Source organism: Ctenopharyngodon idella, chromosome 8 (assembly GCF_019924925.1).
Source record: "Ctenopharyngodon idella isolate HZGC_01 chromosome 8, HZGC01, whole genome shotgun sequence".
Lineage (NCBI taxonomy): Eukaryota > Metazoa > Chordata > Actinopteri > Cypriniformes > Xenocyprididae > Ctenopharyngodon > Ctenopharyngodon idella.
In genome coordinates, this window is record NC_067227.1 from 30,120,521 (window position 1) to 30,139,406 (window position 18,886).

Genomic DNA, 18,886 nt, shown 5'->3' on the forward strand with positions numbered 1-18,886 from the left:
CCTCTCGCGAGAACTCGCGTCCGAAGGATGGTGTTGTGTTAGAGGGAGTGGGAGAGGAGGGTGAGGGGTACCCACAAAGATGTTGCGTGATTTTTTGGAAATTTATTTATTTAAATAAAAATGGCCGCCGCAGAGAGCGGAGAGGAGAGACTGTAAGTGTGAATCGCATCCATTCCCATTGTCACGGCTTCCAATGTCAGGCGTCGCGAGCGGCGATGGCGTAGGTTTTGATCGTCGCTGTGATATTTTGTCAGGCAGGCGCAGGCTGAGGGGGGAATGTTAGCCGCGCTAGCCCGCGAAGGCGTTGAGAATACGTCACTAGTATTTCTCCCGCTCTTTTTCCACGATCAACGGACACATTGTGCGGCACGAGAGCCGCGCGCTTTATCCCAATGTGTGTTCGGTGTCGTTTTCTGACGTTACTTCAAAAACTCCTCTGAAATGTAGCGCGAAGGGCTGCCTGGGGCTTTGGACGCACACATGTTTTGTTTTGCTTATATTCGTGGCTCTTTCGCGAGAATGTTACGCCGCTCCCGTGTTGTTTTAATTCTAAGTGTTCGGTAGCTGTCAAAAACAGCAGACTGAAGTAAGTTAGCTTGCTTGTGGCGCTGCAGGACAAGGCAGGGGACCGAAATGAGATTTGCTCCAGATAGATATGCCTGTCCTGGCGTGGAATTACTTGACTAAGTGCTTAGAAACGAGGTTAAGATGCGTTTTAGTTCAGTGCTATAGTGTTGCGCCGTGTAGCTAGCTGTACATCATCAGGTACCAAGTTTGCATATGCAAGCAAGTTGGCCAGTGTGCTATTTCTCTGTCTGATGTCACTGTGCTTGTGTCTGTGTGTTGTTATTGCTGCTCATTTTGCCCCTGCAGCATGCAAACCATATAACTCCAGGTGCAAAACACTGTTCATGCGACTGTTGTGCTTCTCGCATCACTGAAATAGATAGTGAGCTTGCTTTAGCGGTGCACAAGGCACTCCCATGTGATAGCAGGCTGGTGATATTGTTGAGCTGACTTCCGGTAACCAGCTAACGGATCTAGCATCATCATATTTATCTATATGCGTGTGTGGTCGACCGCAAGGCGATTTGCACAAACAGGGTGACATGCAAAACAGTGGTTCATGTCTTTTACACACACTTGTGATATGTCTCGAAGGCTGAACTTAAATCCTGTGCAACTTCTTCCTGTGTGTTGCATGCTCCATGAATTCATTGCAAGGGCAGGTACTGGCTCATTTGGTCTAGATGAAATATTTAGTTTGTCAGTCATGGGATATTTTATAGTTTTAACTAAAATGAATTATTATTTTAAACATTTAATATGGAAGTAATATGGTCACTAAACTATCATATTGAATTTTCATTGTAGTGACTCGAAAGAAAGTTCCAATAAACAACATGTTACAGTCTTTCTGTCTTTGGGTTTCCTATGTTTTTTCAAAGACAGTTGTTCATGCTGGTTAAACATGATCCTTGATTGTCCAGCATGGTATAATTGCTCTTATCTTACTTGTTCTTATTTATTAATTGTTCTTAAGGTTACATACCATGAGACCATCAGAACATAAGGAGCTGTCTAATGCAGATATTAATTGATTTCCAGCTGAGTTTCAAGGCCTCTGCCGCCTTCTGTGAAGCTGCTACTTAGTACTAAGTTGTACAGTCAACATTCAGAATAAATGTGAAACTTAATAATGACCAATACCAATTATCTTCCATTGACCTGCCCGCAATATTTGTGGCTTAAAGAAAACCTTACAGAGTGGTGGTGTTCATTTGTGTTCATCTCATAAATGGTTAGTTCATGCATAAGGTCAAATTATTACATGGCTAACGAACAGAATATCTCATCTCGGGGTGAGCAATATAGATTCGATTAACCGGTAGAAATTTGTCAGCCTGTCGAGATTTCTTCTCTATCGCTGTTATGTTCACGTGACATTGCTGTGCTGCGTAGTCATGAAAGCTTATCATTTTGTGTGCGTTTTTAAAGGGATAGTTCAACCAAAAATGCATCAACTCACCCTCAAGCCATCCTAAGTGAATATGACTATCTTCTTTCAGACGAACACAATCAGAGTTATATTATAAAATATCCTGGCTCTTCCAAGCTTTTTAATGGTAGTGAATGGCGCCCCTTGATTTTGAAGTCCAAAAAAGTGCATCCATCCATTATAAAAGATATCCACACGGCTCCAGGGGGTTAATAAAGGCCTTCTGAAGTGAAGTGACGGTATTTTGCATCTTACGTCATCAGAAGTTACTCCTTTGGCGCAAGTCGATGTGCGTAGGCCGTCTGTCGGAAGCTAGTTATTTTAATTTATAAAGTTATTAAGTTTTAAATATGGATATCTTTCTTACAAAAACCCATCGCTTCGCTTCAGAAGGCCTTTATTAACCACCTGGAGTCTTATGGATTACTTTTATGATGGATGGATGCCCTTTTTTTGACTTTTTGGAAATCAGGAGCGACATTCACTACCATTATAAAGCTTGGAAGAGCAAGGATAGTTTTTATATTTTAATATAGCTCGTATTGTGTTCATCTGAAAGAAGATAGTCATATACGCCTAGGATGGCTTGAGGGTGAGTAAATCATGGAATAATTTTCATTTTTTGGGTGAACTATCCCTCTAAGCCAGGGGTCTCAAACTCAAATTGGCTGGGGGCCGTTGCTGTGATTGACACCTCATAGGAGGGCCATTTTAACATTCAAGCACAAGAAAGCGCAACGTTTCTGAAAATTTACTTTCCTTTGCATTATTTCTCATTTACTTCAAATTTCATTATTAAAATATTTTTGCCATACTTAATAAAAGATTTAAACAGCAGTGTCTCTATCATTGTTGCATACAGTGTTAAATATTTTCCCTTACTTTATTTTAGCTTAAATAACATCAAAATCTTGCACTAAACAACACTGTACTGAACAAATGCAATCCCTGAATACATTTGTACACTATTTCTTGCCAGACACCTGGGAACGCTACTGCTCACACAGCTGAGCCACATTTGCCCAAGATGCCGTTTAAGCATCGGTAACGTTTCGGTGGTTTAAATCGACGCTCGCGACTTGCGCGAGTGCTTTTACTTTAATTTAGGCAAGCGCGCTCATAATAGAAGCGACGCGCATGCGGTGCGGTGCGCTCGTTTTTCCAGGCGCGCCTATGCCGCAGCGAGATGAAAACATCTCAACTTCTCAGAATGCCGCAAGTGCACCGCAGGTCATGTGACAAGGACCAACTGATGAGCTTCGGCCTTTCCTTAACAACATCGAAAGCTCAGCCGAACAGCTGATCATAGCTGTAGAGGGCGGGTTTTTATTTCTCATCTCCATAAATATATCTAGTAGTAGAGCTAATGCATGGACTAGAAATCAATTTTTCTTTTGCTGAAACTTCCTCGTCATTGTGTAGAGCGCAGTTCATGGTAAATCATCGTAAATGGCCTGCGGGCCGGCAGTTTGAGACCACTGCTTTAAGCATTGCTGTTTAAAAACAAGTGATTTTAAACCATTGAAGTACAATAAGCAGAGAAAGAGAACTCATTGCGGTATATGCACAGTGACGCACGCACACAAATCCGCTACTCATAGAGCGCGCGAGTACTGAACTGAGTTCTTTTTGCTGCCTTATTGGTCTTGAACAGGTCAAATACACACACTTATGTGTCAAAATGAACTTCTTTGCAAGTATCAACAGTCATTTATGTCTTATGTGAAGGTAAACAGTTGAGAAAGATTCGTTCTTAAAGTGACGGCAGCCTAATAAATGTGCTGCTGTCTGTCATTAATGTTAGTCAAACAACAAAAGACCGTTATATATATACTGTTATTGTGAAATACAATTACTCATATCATGATATAAGATTTTGGTCATATTGCCCACCCCTAATCTCATCTATGCCAAATGAACTAGTATCTGCCCTACCCTAGTAAAAAATTCATGGAGCATGCAACTCAGGATGAAGTTGTAAATGAATAAATGTAAATGTATAGTAACAAGATTTTAATGTATAAGAGAAAGTATTTATATTAGGTAGGGATGCACCGATACCGATACCAAGCTCATGTACTTGTACTCGTACTCGTAAAAATACCCCCGATACCAAAGACCAATACCTCACGTGACGTAACTGACAGAATTTTCCGTGCACAGAGACACCGACGGCAGCAGCAGAAACAATGTCAGCCTCAGAGGTGTGGAAGTACTTCAAAATTAATGATGACAACACACACATTGCGAATTGCATGCTCTCAATCACAATTCGTTATCAATTAGTGAAGGCGGGATAGGCGGAATCGCGCTGAATGACACAGACCAGAAGCGCGCACTCTCTCTCTTTCTTGCGCGCGATCAGTTCTCCTAGCGCCTCAATGGTCAAATGCACACATAGTTGTCAAAATGTCCATCGTGTGGAGTATCTCACGTAAATACAGTCGGTTATGGCTTAAATGGACGTAAACATTTGGGTGAAAACAGGATATGTGTCAGTATCCATGGATTCGGTCTTAAAGGGACCGTAGCCTATATTTGACATTAATGTTAATAAAACAACAAAATATGTTAAATAAATGTATACATGGTAAATAAACCTACTGTATCTGAAAAACAAGTTTATTTAATTTGTATCTCTATAGTATTTGTTGTATTGTTTGTAAATTTCTTTTTATATAACAACAATTATATATATTGGTAATTATGCCCTTTGAAGGTTATTGGACACTGAAATTTTTGTTCTTTAAGTTTGTGACAAGCACATACAAATTATTACTTTTTTCATTAGAGTAATAATAAAGAAGCTGTCCTACATTCATTATGTGTTGTGCTTGGAAAACTGCAACATCACCAAAAAATAAAAAAAGAGAGAAATTAATAAATGTATAGGCATCGGTATCGGCGAGTACTAGAAAAAAGTATCGGTACTCGTACTCGGTCCTTAAAAAATGGTATCGGTGCATCCTGTGACTGGATTTTCACAAATGTTAAAAATAATTTCACAATAAATGGTCTTGTGTTTTGACTGCTTTTACAAATACAGAGTTTCGCAAGTCACACCACAGGGCTTGTGAATGTCAGAATTAACATATTTGGGCAACAAATGTGATGAACTGATGCTGTTTTTTTTGTTTTTGTTTTTTTCGCACAACTTTTTTTTTAATGTGATTTCTGCTTCTGGAACTCAACTGTTGTGCTCTACTAAAGTTTGAAAGCTACTTCACTTAGCTTGCTCAGTTTGCTTAAGTTCAGAATTAAAAATTTCCTGATAATTTACTCACCCCATGTCATCTAAGATTTCTTTCTTTCTTCAGTCAAAAAGAAATTAAGTTTATGAGGAAAACATTCCAGGATTTCTCTCCATATAGTGGACTTCAATGGGGTTCAACAGGTTGAAGGTTCAATGTCAGTTTCATTGCAGCTTCAAAGGGCTCTACATGATCCCAGTCGAGGAATAAGGGTCTTATCTAGCGAAACTTTATAATTATATTTTCTAAAAAAAAAAATGAATACACTTTTTAACCACAAATGCTCGTCTTGTACTAGCTCTGCTATGCGCCACCATTACGTAATCACGTTGGAAAGGTCACGTTTGACGTAGGCCTTTAAACACCCAAAAAAGGTAAAACAACGATGTTGAACGATTTTGAAGTTGGAGTAGAAGTTTTTCGCCCTACCGTGGTATTTCCGCCTACGTCACACGTGGCCTTTCCAATGTGATTACGTAATGCGTGGCACATCGCAGAGCAGTGCAAGATGATTATTTGTGTTTAAAAAGTATATAAATTTTAATTTTTTAGAAAGCATTTAAACTGCAATTTGGACCTTCAACTCGTTGAACCCCATTGAAGTCCACTGTATGGAGAAAAATCCTGGAATGTTTTCCTCAAAAACCTTAATTTCTTTTCAACTGAAGAAAGAAAGACATAAACATCTTGGATGACGTGGGGGTGAGGAAATTATCAGGAAATTTTAATTCTGAAGTGAACTAATCCTTTAAGGCATGGTGTGTAGTGACTCTGATGCATAGAAACATGTCTGTGATTTTTTTTTTTTTTTTTTTTTTTTTTTTGCAGACTGTTTAAGATTGTTTAAGTGAGTGTAACATAAAATAACAGATTAACCAGTAGTTCCAGCTTGATCTACCTAGTAAACTTCATGAATGTGTTCATCACTTGACTTTGTCTTCCCGAATTTCAACACTGACTGCACTATCATTGAAAGTGACACAACATTTGAGTTTTAGAGTATGTTGGATCTGTTACAATGATCCCAGTCTCCACCCTAATAGAGTAACTGTAAATGATAAGGAAATCTAAAAAATGTGTGAAATTGTGAATGTTTTGTATACCAAAACTAAGGGAAGCAGTACTGTACGATGACTGAAGAAAAAGATAAAAATAAGTAGGCTACATAGTGTGGTTAGTTATTTTTTCTCTTAAATCTCAGTTGTTGGAGATAAAGAAATTAAGTTGTATATGTGTGTATATATATATATATATATATATATATACAATGTATATATTTTTTGTTTATTGTGATCTGATGTTTTAATGGATTTAAATATTGTTTCTTTGTTCATTACTTAAACACCAAGCCACCATGTGTTCATGACAAAAACATACATATTTAATAGTAATTTGCAAAGTCTAAGGCAAATGAAGTTGATCAGTAACCAACAAAGAGTTTGTTGTCCCCTTGAGGGACAAGCCACAGACAAGCGGGAAATTCCTTCGTCCCCTGAAGACATAATGATTCAGTCTTCACGTTGAGGTTTTGCTAAAAACAGGCCTCTTGACACCTCCAGGGTGATTTCCGTGTGTCTACACTCACAGTAGAAATCAAATTTAATGCGTTTATCCTGAAGTTACGAAATAGACACATCCTGAGGATGACGTCCAAAGATGTTAAGATGAAAACTGCATCAGTTAATTTGGTTAACTGAGTTTTATGCTAACATTTTAAATTCGGGCCACTTCCCGCCTGCTTGGTGGTGGTATTTAATAGAGCTTGTGTGATCTGAAAATGAGCATGCTTTGAAGCCAAAATATTGAATTGATGATCACAAACATGCAAACGCAGCACTTTTGTTCAGTTTAAAAAAAAAATCCTTCTTAGATATTTAGACAAGTGGTTGACTAGAATACAGACACATAATACTGTCATCCTGTCTCAGTGTGCCACTTATTTCTTGTGTTGTCAGCAGAGGTGAGGACAAGAATGAAGACCAGGAGGGCTCAAAAGACAAGACACAGAAGCAGAAGAAAAACAAAAAGGAACGGCAAGATGTGGGAAAACTCGAGGCCACAGTATCCGTTCCTCCACCCCCGCCCCTCTTTACGCAGGGGGATGTCGGACAACAGACGGAGGCAGGGAAGTCTGAACCCACTGACCCTGAAGTTGGAGCTGCACTCAGCGCTCCAGAATCTTCCGCATCAGCCAAGCAGCGGCGCTCCGTCATTCGGGACAGAGGCCCACTGTATGACGACCCTTCACTGCCTCAAGGTTGGACACGCAAGCTGAAACAGCGCAAGTCTGGGCGATCTGCTGGCAAATTTGATGTCTACCTGATCAAGTTAGTACAAGTTACAGGAAGTTAGTACTTTTTTGAGAGCAGCTGTGACGATATTCATTTCATAATGTACATTCCAAATGACACGTACAACAAATCAGTCATTATTAAAAGTTCCGTTACTGTGTTTGGAGAGTCATTGACTGCTAATTAAAAGATGCACTGCAAACGCAACAAAACTAAAGCTTTTGAAACTGGAAGTACCAGTTATGGCCTCAGTTGTTGTGCTATATTCCCCTTTCAACTGAAATAAAATTTATTTACATATATAAAATTTATTTACATATATAATGGATTATTTATTTGAACCTTATTCATTATGTACTTCTGTCCATCACGCCAAAGCCAGCTTGTGATGTCTCTGGTCTCTCACCATATGTACTTATATGTAGTTGTAACATTGTGTATTAAATTGTTTTGGCGCAGACAAAGCCATACTAATGTTACATACTTATATACTAATGTTTTGAGTAAGAATCCCTCCCATTTTAGTGTCGCTGAAATCTTAATCAAGATTCACAGCTGTTTTGTCTGAGGCAGGGATATTATTGTTAACTAAAACTGAAACCATAAAAAAACAAGTTCGTTACTTGAAACAAAATAAACCTTAATGGAAATAAATTATAAAAAACTAACCTTGGTTTCACAGACAAGGCTTAAGCTAGTCCTAGACTAAAATGCATGTTTGAGCTGTTTTAACTAAAAGCAACTTGTACTGACGTATCTTAAAATATGTCAGTGTTATTGTTTTGTCTTAAGATGCACACTAGTAATGTTTTTTTCTGGTGAACGTTTATAAAAGCTACTTAAATGTCCTAATTGAACTAACACCTAATCCTGGCTTAGGCTAAGGCCTGTCTGTGAAACTGTGCCTAAAACTTATTTTATTTCAGCTAGTTACCAAGGCAGCCATTTTAATTATCATTTAGTTTAACTTAAAATACTGATATTAACAAAGTTAACTAAAAGGAATAAATAAAAAAAAGTATATTTATTTTATTTAAGATATTTAAATAAAATAAAAAAAGACAAAAATTAACAAAATTACTACAACTTTAAAGTTAAATTGAAAACAAAAAATAAAAATCTAATTCAAAATATTTACAAAAACTATATTATTATAATAACACTGATCAGAGGAAGTGTGACTGGTCGCTTCCAGTGTAAGACGCAAGATTGCGCAACTGGTCCCAGCAGTATTTGATGCATGATATAATAACTCAGTAATTGTTCAGTAAATTTGAATTGCATGTATAGAGAGGGCTGTGCATCACACTGGTCGGGGTCACAGAGATTTGTGTATTAGAGCTTGATTTACAAGATTTGTTGTATGGCTACATAATTAAATGATGTGAAATTTATTGTTCTTCCAAATAATTTAACATGATGAATAAGGATGTATGCTGTTGAACATTGACTGATGTGTCACAGTTGCCACAATACTTTATTTTAAAGCATGCTTAATAGGAATAAACATGAAATCAAAGAAAATATTCAGATTTGCAACAAAGGTGCGTATGATGTACTTGTCTGGTTACAAATTCAGCACAAGTCGAACGCACAGCCTTGCAAAGTCTACTTCACTTAACTCGTGCGCATACACAGGCGTTCAACTCATTCGCAGTTTTGAGCAATCTTTCGCCACGAGTTACAACCCATGTAAATATATTTGTATTATTTCATGCTAGAGTTGTACAAATGAGGGTACTTTCTAACATCTTTGCACAATCTGTTGTCTATATAGGCGTCCATTGTCGCTGTAGCTTGCATGCGTTCCTGTCTGTTCTGTTTATGCAGGTTGTTTTGACTACCTTGTGAATCGACACCACCAGGGCATGGTTGCCACCTTGTGGTAAAACTAATTACTGCAAAATTAAATGCGCATGTGCGACCTGCGCGTACAGAGTATGCGTGGTTTAAAAAATCCAGCGGTGCACGTACAGTAAGTGCATACTTTTCTGATAAAATTCACGTCGCACACTATACGCTGACCCTCACGTATGCGTAAAAAGTGAAGTATACTTTGGGCTTTAGACTGTATTTTTTGTATCATACTAATGTATTTGTTTTTATTTTTCAGCCCAGAAGGGAAAGCCTTCCGCTCCAAAGTGGAGCTCATGGCGTACTTCCAAAAGGTGGGCGATACCACCACGGATCCCAATGACTTTGACTTCACAGTAACGGGCCGAGGAAGCCCGTCTCGCAGAGAAAAGAGACCGCCAAAGAAGCCTAAAGTGGTCAAACCCTCCGGTCGCGGGAGGGGCCGCCCAAAAGGTAGCGGCAAGGTACGGCAGGCCACAGAAGGGGTGGCGGTAAAGCGTGTAGTAGAAAAAAGTCCGGGAAAACTCCTTGTAAAGATGCCCTTTGTTGCCCCTAAAACTGAACCGGGGGCTCCACTGGGGCAAGCGGCAGTTGCCAAAGTGCGTCGAGGACGCAAACGGAAAACGGAACAGGAACCGCCAAGCACCCCCAAAAAACGTGGCCGCAAGCCAGCAGCTGCTTCGCAGTCAGCAGTGGGGACATGCTCGTCCACCACGTATGTCACCGCGCCCATTCTCACCACAGAGGCAAAGAAAAAAGCTCAGAAGGAGTCTTCCGTAAAGCCTGTTCAGGAGAGGGCACTTCCTATCAAGAAACGCAAAACCCGAGAGACTTTGGAGGAGTTGGAGGGATCTACCACCTCTGGAACCACACCAACGGAGACGTTTGCAAAACGACTGATTGCATCAACTGTGACCCCTACAGGGGAGGAGGTAGAAACGGGACAGAGGCCTCACAAGCATCCTGGCCGGAAGCACAAAGAGGCATCCACAGATCCAGGGAACGGCAGCAGCGGAAGCGGCAGCGGCAGTGGCAGTGGAACGGCAACCAGCGGCGGTGGACCGAAGAGTCACAAGAAGAGAGATCAACGAGGGCAGCATTTTAAACACCACCACCATCACCACCACCACCAACACCACCTGCCGGCCATGCCGCCCTCCACCTACACTCCGCAGGCTCACCAGCTCTCCCTGGGTCACTCCACGCAAGGGGGGCCGCCGGCGCCTGTGACCATGGAAAACGAACCCCAGGACTTGAGCACCTCCAGGCCCAGAGCGGAGCACGTGGCCTGCAGGGAGGAAGCGAGAACTGACAGCTCCTCAAGCAGGGATGCTCAGAACTCAAGCAAGATGGCCTCCGCTGACCTGAGAGGGCAGCAGACGACTGTGATGGGAGAAGGCAAGGAGTTGAGAGACATTGTTCCTCCCTCCGCCGTCCCGAGGCCGAGCCGAGAGGAAACGGTCGAGTCCAGGACACAAGTGAGCGAGCCAGTGAGCTGACTGACTAAATGACCGATCGGCAGCGGCTTTGTGTGTGAAGAAGCGGAGGCGGTCGCAGCGAGACGAGTGATTTTTCGTTCTTTTTTACTGAGGAAAAAAGAAAAAGGAAACAAAAATATACAAAAATGTAAACGTACTGAAACAAAAGGCAGCTGTTGTGTCTCGTTCTCTCTGTGGGTTGGACGCGGGGCGACAATTCTCTTGCTTCCGGATGAATTCTCTGCTAACCTTTTTTCTTTATGGTTTCCTTTTATTTCCCACTATATCTTTGTATTAGTATATCTTTAGCACTCACCTAAACCCGTTATTCCTTTGTCAGAGCTTGTAGGAAGTAGAAACACACTCAAGTGGTAATGGATGCACAAGTCACACGCCATAGTAAGTGAACCTTTCTGATCAAATTGCTCTCGAAAGAACTAAAATGCCTCATAGTCATGTCATCTCAACCCTAGCAAAAAGGTGTCCTATTAGTGTGTTCTTCCTTTTGTGTCATAAAACGAAGGGGCAAATCAGACGCAAAGAAAGCAAACTGAAGAAAAAAGGGCCACATTTCCGATCTCCACCTTTCCATTTGAGTCGGACACAGCTGTTGCAGCATCCTCACCTTTGAAATAATAAACGCTAGCTTAACTCAGACAGAAAAGAACTTCCTAGTTGTGGGTTTGTGCCAAGCTGATATTTCCAGCCTGTTAACCTGTAAAGATCAATTGAATTTGATAGTATTATTTCCTTTTGCGTTGTTGGTATTTTTAGCGCACATATGTATATTAATTACCAGTAGTTGCGTTAATCTAATCACCCGTTTCGGAGGTGCCTGAGAAAATGCAACTAGAGCGGAAAGCTCTTTTTCATTTTCTTTGGTAGGGAAGATAAAGCACAAATGTATTTGTTAGGGAATATTGAAAGCACAGTCCAGTGTAGCGTCTGGAGTAGATGTTAACTCGCGTAAAAGAATACGAGAAAAGAAATTTGTTACGTTTACCTGCTTTTTTTCCATTAAGTACAATTTAAATAGAGGCCTTGTGTTCTTGTGACACAAATCCCTAACAAAAAAAAAAAAAGCATACCATTTCAAATGTAGCTTTTGTTTTTACTGTGTGTGGTTATAGACTAATACCATAGAGCTGCTGTTCTAAAAACGATTCAGACAAGAAAGTTAATAGATTGCTATATTTATATAATGTCTTGTCAGGCTGTAGCTGTGTGAAATGCATGGGTTGCTGATGTTTGCGTGCTTTGCGTGCTATTTATTACAGTACTCCGTCATTGTCTTTACTATACATACAGGTTTATAAAGCCAGGTACAGCACTATTGAGGAGGGTTAAACGTTTTAGAAACGTATATATTTTGAATTACGAAATTTTGAATTATGAAACAGTACTTGGCAACAAAGGAAAGGTAAACTTGCATACATTTTACAACACAATGCCATCATGAAATAGTTCAATTAGTTTTCTAATCTGAACTCTTCAAAATGACAACATTTTGCAGTCAGAAAGAAGGACTGCACATCATGGCTGCATGTATCAATTTTTTTGCAAGTGGTTAGATATTTAAAGAGTGTCTTAGTAATTAACTAATATATATATATATATATATATATATATATATATATATATGATTAGGATAGGATTAAACTTAAACCTGAAGAAATTTTGAACCAAACTGAGGAAGTTCTTCTTTGTTGTTTATGTAAACTTGTTTAGGATTTTACAGAAACTTTACAGCACTTTTTCTGTTCCATTTTCGTTTCTTCTCCTACATGAAATGCACCTTACTTTTAAGACACTTTTTTTGGAATTGTGAGAAGCATAATTTTTTTTCTTTTTTTTTTTTTGCATATATTGTTCTGGTTAGCCTTGCACAGACTTCTGTTTCATGTCCGGAGGTTGTACCTTTCTTCAGATGTGTGTTAGCATAGGATGCATGTTTAATGTCATTATAAAAAGCCATTCTTTTGTTTAGTTTTGCTTTCTCTGTAAAAACACCAAATCATAAAAGTAGCACATAACGGCTACATTTCACTTACAGTATTTGATATCACATATTTATGGCCAATAATGGGGTGACAAAGACAGTAAAGTTAGTAAATCTTCACAGACCCCTGAATCCAATGGCATCACAAACTAATATTTTATATTCTAGATATTGCAGTTGTTGTTTTGAATAGTCCCAGAGTTTTTCCCCAAAGTATTCTGTTAGTTTTGTCTGTGAATTAAATCTCATACATTTATGGTTATTGTAGCTTGGGTGATGGATGTGCATTGTCACTGACATAAATGCTGATAAATGTATACTACTAAACCTTAATCAGAGTCATAACAGACAGTTTTAAATAACACTCAGCACTTGTTAAATCTTTTTGTCTGTTATTTCAGCTAGAGTAAGATGTTTTTGATTTTTGCTGTCGATTAGGAGTTCAAGAGAGAACTTACCGGTCAAGTGTGCTCTAGGTATCTTAAATCGTTTAAAGAAAAAATATTATTTTTGGTCTCTAAATGTATAGATTAAATTAGAATCGACAATCGCAAGGAGCGTCGCATCTTTTCATTTCTTATTAAGAACGAAAGTGTCTCCATTCTCTTCCTCCAGCCCCCCCCGCTCCCTCGACCCTCACCGGGAAGAGGCACAGAGAATAAAAGAGCGTTTCCGCTCGGAACAAGGGCTATGTAATCATTTCAAGTAGTCAAAAGCAGATAAAGGAAATGGATCACGTCAGAGGAACGCAGGGTCCGGTCCTCGCTGTAAAAGCAAACTCAGTTAATTGCTTGAGGTCTAACAAGAGACTTTAAGTGTTGTCAAACACCACCGGCTCGCTCTCTGTCCTCGTCAGAGTTAGAGCGCTCACTTAACCGGCGGCTGACGTCGCGAACGTCTCCCCGGTCTGACTAAACTCGAGCAGGAGAATGGAGGTAGCAGAATGGATTCCTTTAACTTGAGCTCAGCAAGCACATTCTCAGTGTTACAGGTTAAGAATAACGCAGAAGGAAAGAAACCTCCAGACATGAATTGAAGTTGCGACAACTCTTAGTTTAAAGCGCCGACTCACAAGCTGCATCAGTCTGGCTGAAACAGAAAGGGTAGTGCCTTTATTTTGGGAGACTTACTAAGGTGGTAGAAGTGACCTTTGATTCTAAAGAAACACCTTTATCCCATTGAAGTAACACGGGAGGTGAATTTACTCAAATGCTTGGATTTTATTTGGTCATTTTTCATAGGTAGGACGTGCACTGGTGTGTGTGTTGTAACTAGAGGTTTCATTGTTGTACATTTTTCTTTTTTTTTTCCATCAGCCGGACCTTTGTGCCCACCTAGAAATGATGTATTGTTAAAAGCCCTCTGCTTTATGAACTTCTTGCCTTTTGTAGCGCTCAAAGCCCACTGACAAAAATGGAGCCCTACAAATGGGTAAAGACAGAATAAGAAAATTACTTTTATTATTTATATGTTGGTTTGTTTGTTTTATTTTCTTGTTCGTTTGGGTTATTTGTGCCTCTGGCAGTGAAATATGCTTTGGAATGTCCTTGTGTCCCTGTAGCCAAAAATACATGCTATGTACGTGAACATGTATCAATATGCATGATTGCCATTAGAAGATAGGACATTGCTTGCCCTTTACTATTATATATAAGATGTTTTCAAACAGCACTCCAAGAGCTGAGCCCAACCGAATCCGAAGGTTTTCATGAGGTATAAAATGTTGAATGTGTTTGTTCAATGAAGGCTAGCTGTGCACTTCGGTCTGTTTAATATGAACAGATTTATTTCATTGAAGTACTTGTTTTTTGTTTTAATGATCTAAATGGTAGCTGAGTTTGGGCCTCCTATGCCGCCGTATCAACAATTGTAGTGGCTAGAGTAATTTCTGTGTTAGATTTATTTTTATTATTATTAGCATTTTTTTTTATTTTATTTTTTTTTATTCTAAATCCAACATTGGAAATAGACCATTTTATCTTGATAGCAATAGTATGATAGTATACCCAGCAGATCCGATATGAGTTTTCTCCGTTAGTATGTCTTTGATTTGTGTACTCTGTTAAACAGTAGAACTGAAGTAAAAGAAATTTACCCTTATAACTAAAATGCAGCACTTTGAATCGTGCAGAAGGACAATTTAAAGTCAAATGAAACAGAAGTTAAACTATAAGAAATAGATTCCAGTTCCACCGTGGTAGAAAGTTCATGGTCTATTTAACATAGTCTTGTGCCTTGAAGTTTCAGTAATAGAATTTATCTTTATACTGTAGTTGTATTTTTATTCCGAGTCCTGTGTTTGCCTCTTGTTGGTATTCAGTGCTTTGGATGTATTAAGGATTTATAGAAATCAAGAATATGTTTGCCTTGCTTTATTTTCTTAATTGAGGAAAAAAAGGATAACATTATAGGAAGATGTATTTGGGCAATATTGATGATGTAAAAAGCTATAGGATTTTGATGTTTTTCATCCCTGATATGTTGAATGTTTCACAGATTAATGAGTGACGTGTGTTTGTTGGGAAATATTCTCCATTTTAACATGACCATAAAAAAAAAAAAAACTTGGCCTCAAACATAATCTTCCAATCACATGACACAAAAAAATACTTCAACCTTGACCGGAAGGACGAGTCTAAGATCTGCACTTTATAAAGTATGTTTCCCGGCAGGACACCCATTAACTTTTTGTATGTATTTTTTACCTTTGTCCAAAGCTGTTTTGTTTTCATATTATTTTTTAATTTAGTTTTAAATAAAAGGGATGGGTAGTATGTATGTAAAAAAAAAAAAAAAAAGAAAAAAAAGAAAAAAAAAAGTTATTTTAACCAAACAATCCTACAGACTAGGTGTCAGTGGTTATTCGCCATCTGCCAAGCTAAGTCCTTGCCTTCCTGAAAGTGAAAAGTATAGTTTGTGTCTACTTTTATAGTACTGTGTTACTGTATCATTTGTTTGCCGTATGTAACAGATACACAATAGTAAACAACATTTACCTGCTCTCTGTCTATAACATTTATTTCACTCACATCACAAACAAAACACAATGTTAGTGTTGTTATCATTATAAGATAATAGTCAGATTTTATTAATCATTAGGGTTTTGTTGTCTGTAATTAGGGATGCACCGATACCAGTATCGGTATCGGGACCGATACCAAGCTCTTGTACTTGTACTCGTAAAAATACCCCCGATACCAAAGACCGATACCTCACGTGACAGAATTGCCCGTGCACAGAGACACCGGCGGCAGCAGCAGAAACAATGTCAGCCTCAGAGTTGTGGAAATACTTCAAAATTAATGATGACCACACACACATTGCGAACTGCATGCTCTCAATCACAATTCGTTATCGATTAGTGAAGGCGGGATAGGCGGAATCGCGCTGAATGACACAGACCTCTCTCTCGCGCGCGATCCCAGTTCTCTCAGACAGCGCGCGATCAGTTCTCCTTGCGCCTGAATGGTCAAATGCACACATAGTTGTCAAAGGCCACGTTCACACTGTCAGTTTTTGGGATTGACAACCGCATTTACTTACAGGTGTGAGTCTTGAAATGTCTCGTTCACACAGCAACTTACAGTAGCGTCTGGAACACTGCCTGTATGAACGTGCAACGAGAGTCAAGCCCGTATTCTCTTACTAGTAACCATAACGACAGTGACCAACGTAATATTAAAGATGGCGACGTCCATAAAACTGAAAAGTCTCATCACTTTTGACATGACAAGAGACCAACTGAACCGCGAGTGTATCCATTCAAACTTCATTAACCAACAGCAGCATGTAAACACGTGATAGCCGGAGTGTTTAACCGTTGCACTAGCGTGTCACATCCTTTGAGACGTCTCGCGCATGACACGGCATTTGAATTTGGAAAAGAAACACAAAACTGACGCTCCGGTGGAGAACAGTGACTGGATCTAACACCTTAAGATGACGCACGGCTCGTATCTCTGTTGATGTAAGTTACCGAAAGCGAAACCACACACAAAACACCTTAGAAGAGCGGTATGATGTGAGAAACAACTAGTCGTCTAGTCCTGTTCCGTTCACACAGCGCGAATATTCCGAGAATGCGGTTGTGAGTCCTGAGAATTTAAGGGTGTGAGTTCGGTTATAGAATGCGGTTGTCACACCCGTAAATAACCGTACGGTGTGTGAACGTAACCAAAATGTCCATCGTATGGAGTATCTCACGTAAATACAGTCGGTTATGGCTTAAGTGGACGTAAACATTTGGGTGAAAACGGTATGTGTCAGTATCCATGGATTCGGTCTTAAACTGACCGTAGCCTATATTTGTCATTGATGTTAATAAAACAACAAAAATATGTTAAATAAATGTATACATGGTAAATAAACCTACTGTATCTGAAAAACTATTTTTTTTTATTTTATTTGTATCTCTATAGTATTTGTTGTATTGTTTAATTTGTAAATTTCTTTTTATATAACAACAATTATTGGTAATTATTCCCTTTGAAGGTTATTGGATACTGTGAAATTTTTGTTCTTTAAGTTTGTGACAAGCACATAAAAATTATTACTTTTTTCATTAGAGTAATAATAAAGAAGCTGTCCTACATTAATTAGTCTCACTGTGTTGTGCTTGGAAAACGGCAACATCAAAAAAAAAAAAAAAGAGAGAGAGAGAGAGAGAAATTAATAAACGTATAAGTATCTGCGAGTACTAGGAAAAAAGTATCGGTACTCGTACTCGGTCCTTAAAATGGTATTGGTGCATCCCTAACTGTAATCATGTGACAAAAAAAAAATAAGGAAAAGTACTGATAACTGTAATCTGAAAAAACTAAATGTTTCAGTTTCACTGGGAGATTTTCTCTTGAGGTTTTGCAGTTTAACCGCTTGGCTTGATTATCATTTATATTGAGTTTCTTTAGTAATCACTAATAAATGCAACTTAAACTATTTTTGTTTTCCTCTGAAACAGACATTTATCACTGAACAGACCGACGAATATTGCATTTGGGCAAATGCCTCACAGCACTAAATGTGAGCGAAGCGAAACTTACTCTGTTACTAAATGTGGAAAAAGGAAATGGAAGATATGAGTAAGTTAGACGTGGTGGATAAGGAACTTACGAACTTTACTACTATGGTGAAGGTGATGACTATGAATATTAACAAACGTAATGTTACGTAAGCCTCTGGAAGTAGATACTGAATTGTTGACGTTAGAAAGTGGGCGGTAATCGGGGGTTGCAGTCTTTTCGTGCGGTGTAGCAGTGGCTTATGAATATTAAGTAGGTGACGCGCATCCTTTAAGGTGACGCAATAAATATTAATGAGCCAGGCATTCTTCGCCATTAGTACGATTCGTGAAGGCTGGTGGTGGTGATGACTAAAAGTAAAAGAAGAAAACAAGACCACCATCACAAGTGACAGCCACAAGCAGGAAATTCTCGCGTTCAAGAACCACGTAAAGCAATATAGAGCTGACTAAAAAAAGATTTACACATTAAAGAAGAAAAAGATAATAAATTCAGTTAAAACACGGAGGGTTCTTTAAAATGTCTGGAGCAGAGTTTGACAGGGAGTTTCTGTACAACTTACCCGCGTCTGTTATGAGTCACTTTACACGGGTTATGGACTCACTTTCACACTCAGACTGGATATTATTTGGTAAGAATAATGTATTTATCTTTAGGTTTTTATTATGATGATGTTGTTTTCACTTATTTAACTCGAAACCTAGAGGATTAGCACACGCGCTAATTCACTTAGCTGTCTGAGCGGTGACGTCAAAAGTTCAGTCTTTGTTCAGTTTGTGAAATGTTTATTTCTTTTCAGCGAGGGTTTATTTATTTTGTTTGGTTGTGAATAACTTTTGTAAATCTTTGTAATGACATCTGTTTTGTTATGAATGTATTTGAGGTAACTAGAATGTTTTGCTAAGTGTCAGGATTGTTGCCCTGGCCTGATGATTAATGACATCGGAGTAAATAAACGGATAAATAATTAATAATATGATTAAAAAGCCAGAATTT

General features: G+C 38.9%; 2 protein-coding genes across 4 annotated transcripts in view; both read left to right on the forward strand.

Annotated features, from left to right (window-relative positions):
• mecp2 (methyl CpG binding protein 2) lies at positions 1 to 15,872 on the forward strand. Of its 2 annotated transcripts, none has more exons than XM_051902154.1 (3): positions 1 to 152; positions 7,209 to 7,577; positions 9,655 to 15,872. In XM_051902154.1, exons 1-3 carry the CDS (start codon positions 121 to 123, stop codon positions 10,892 to 10,894), a joined length of 1,641 nt encoding a protein of 546 aa, XP_051758114.1. In that variant the 5' UTR covers positions 1 to 120; the 3' UTR covers positions 10,895 to 15,872. The 2 variants fall into 2 exon arrangements, with proteins under 2 accessions (XP_051758114.1, XP_051758113.1); XM_051902153.1 differs by having other exon boundaries at positions 60 to 152; positions 7,206 to 7,577.
• The window catches only part of irak1 (interleukin-1 receptor-associated kinase 1), a 20,636-nt gene continuing 12,773 nt past the window's right edge, over positions 11,024 to 18,886 (forward strand). The window contains exon 1 of one of the 2 annotated variants that reach the window (XM_051902147.1): positions 11,024 to 11,272. In XM_051902147.1, the coding sequence (XP_051758107.1) occupies positions 11,248 to 11,272 (25 nt within the window). In that variant the 5' untranslated portion in view covers positions 11,024 to 11,247. Of the gene's footprint in view, positions 11,273 to 16,082; positions 18,522 to 18,886 lie in introns of those variants that run through there. The other variant, XM_051902146.1, reaches the window with a different exon arrangement.

Coding starts and splice junctions, on each gene's coding strand:
- mecp2 (XM_051902153.1), top strand. CDS start 121: ATGGCCGCCGCAGAGAGCGGAGAGGAGAGACT. Junction 153..7,205: donor GAGAGCGGAGAGGAGAGACT/GTAAGTGTGAAT, acceptor TTGTGTTGTCAG/CAGAGGTGAGGACAAGAATG. Junction 7,578..9,654: donor TTTGATGTCTACCTGATCAA/GTTAGTACAAGT, acceptor TTTATTTTTCAG/CCCAGAAGGGAAAGCCTTCC.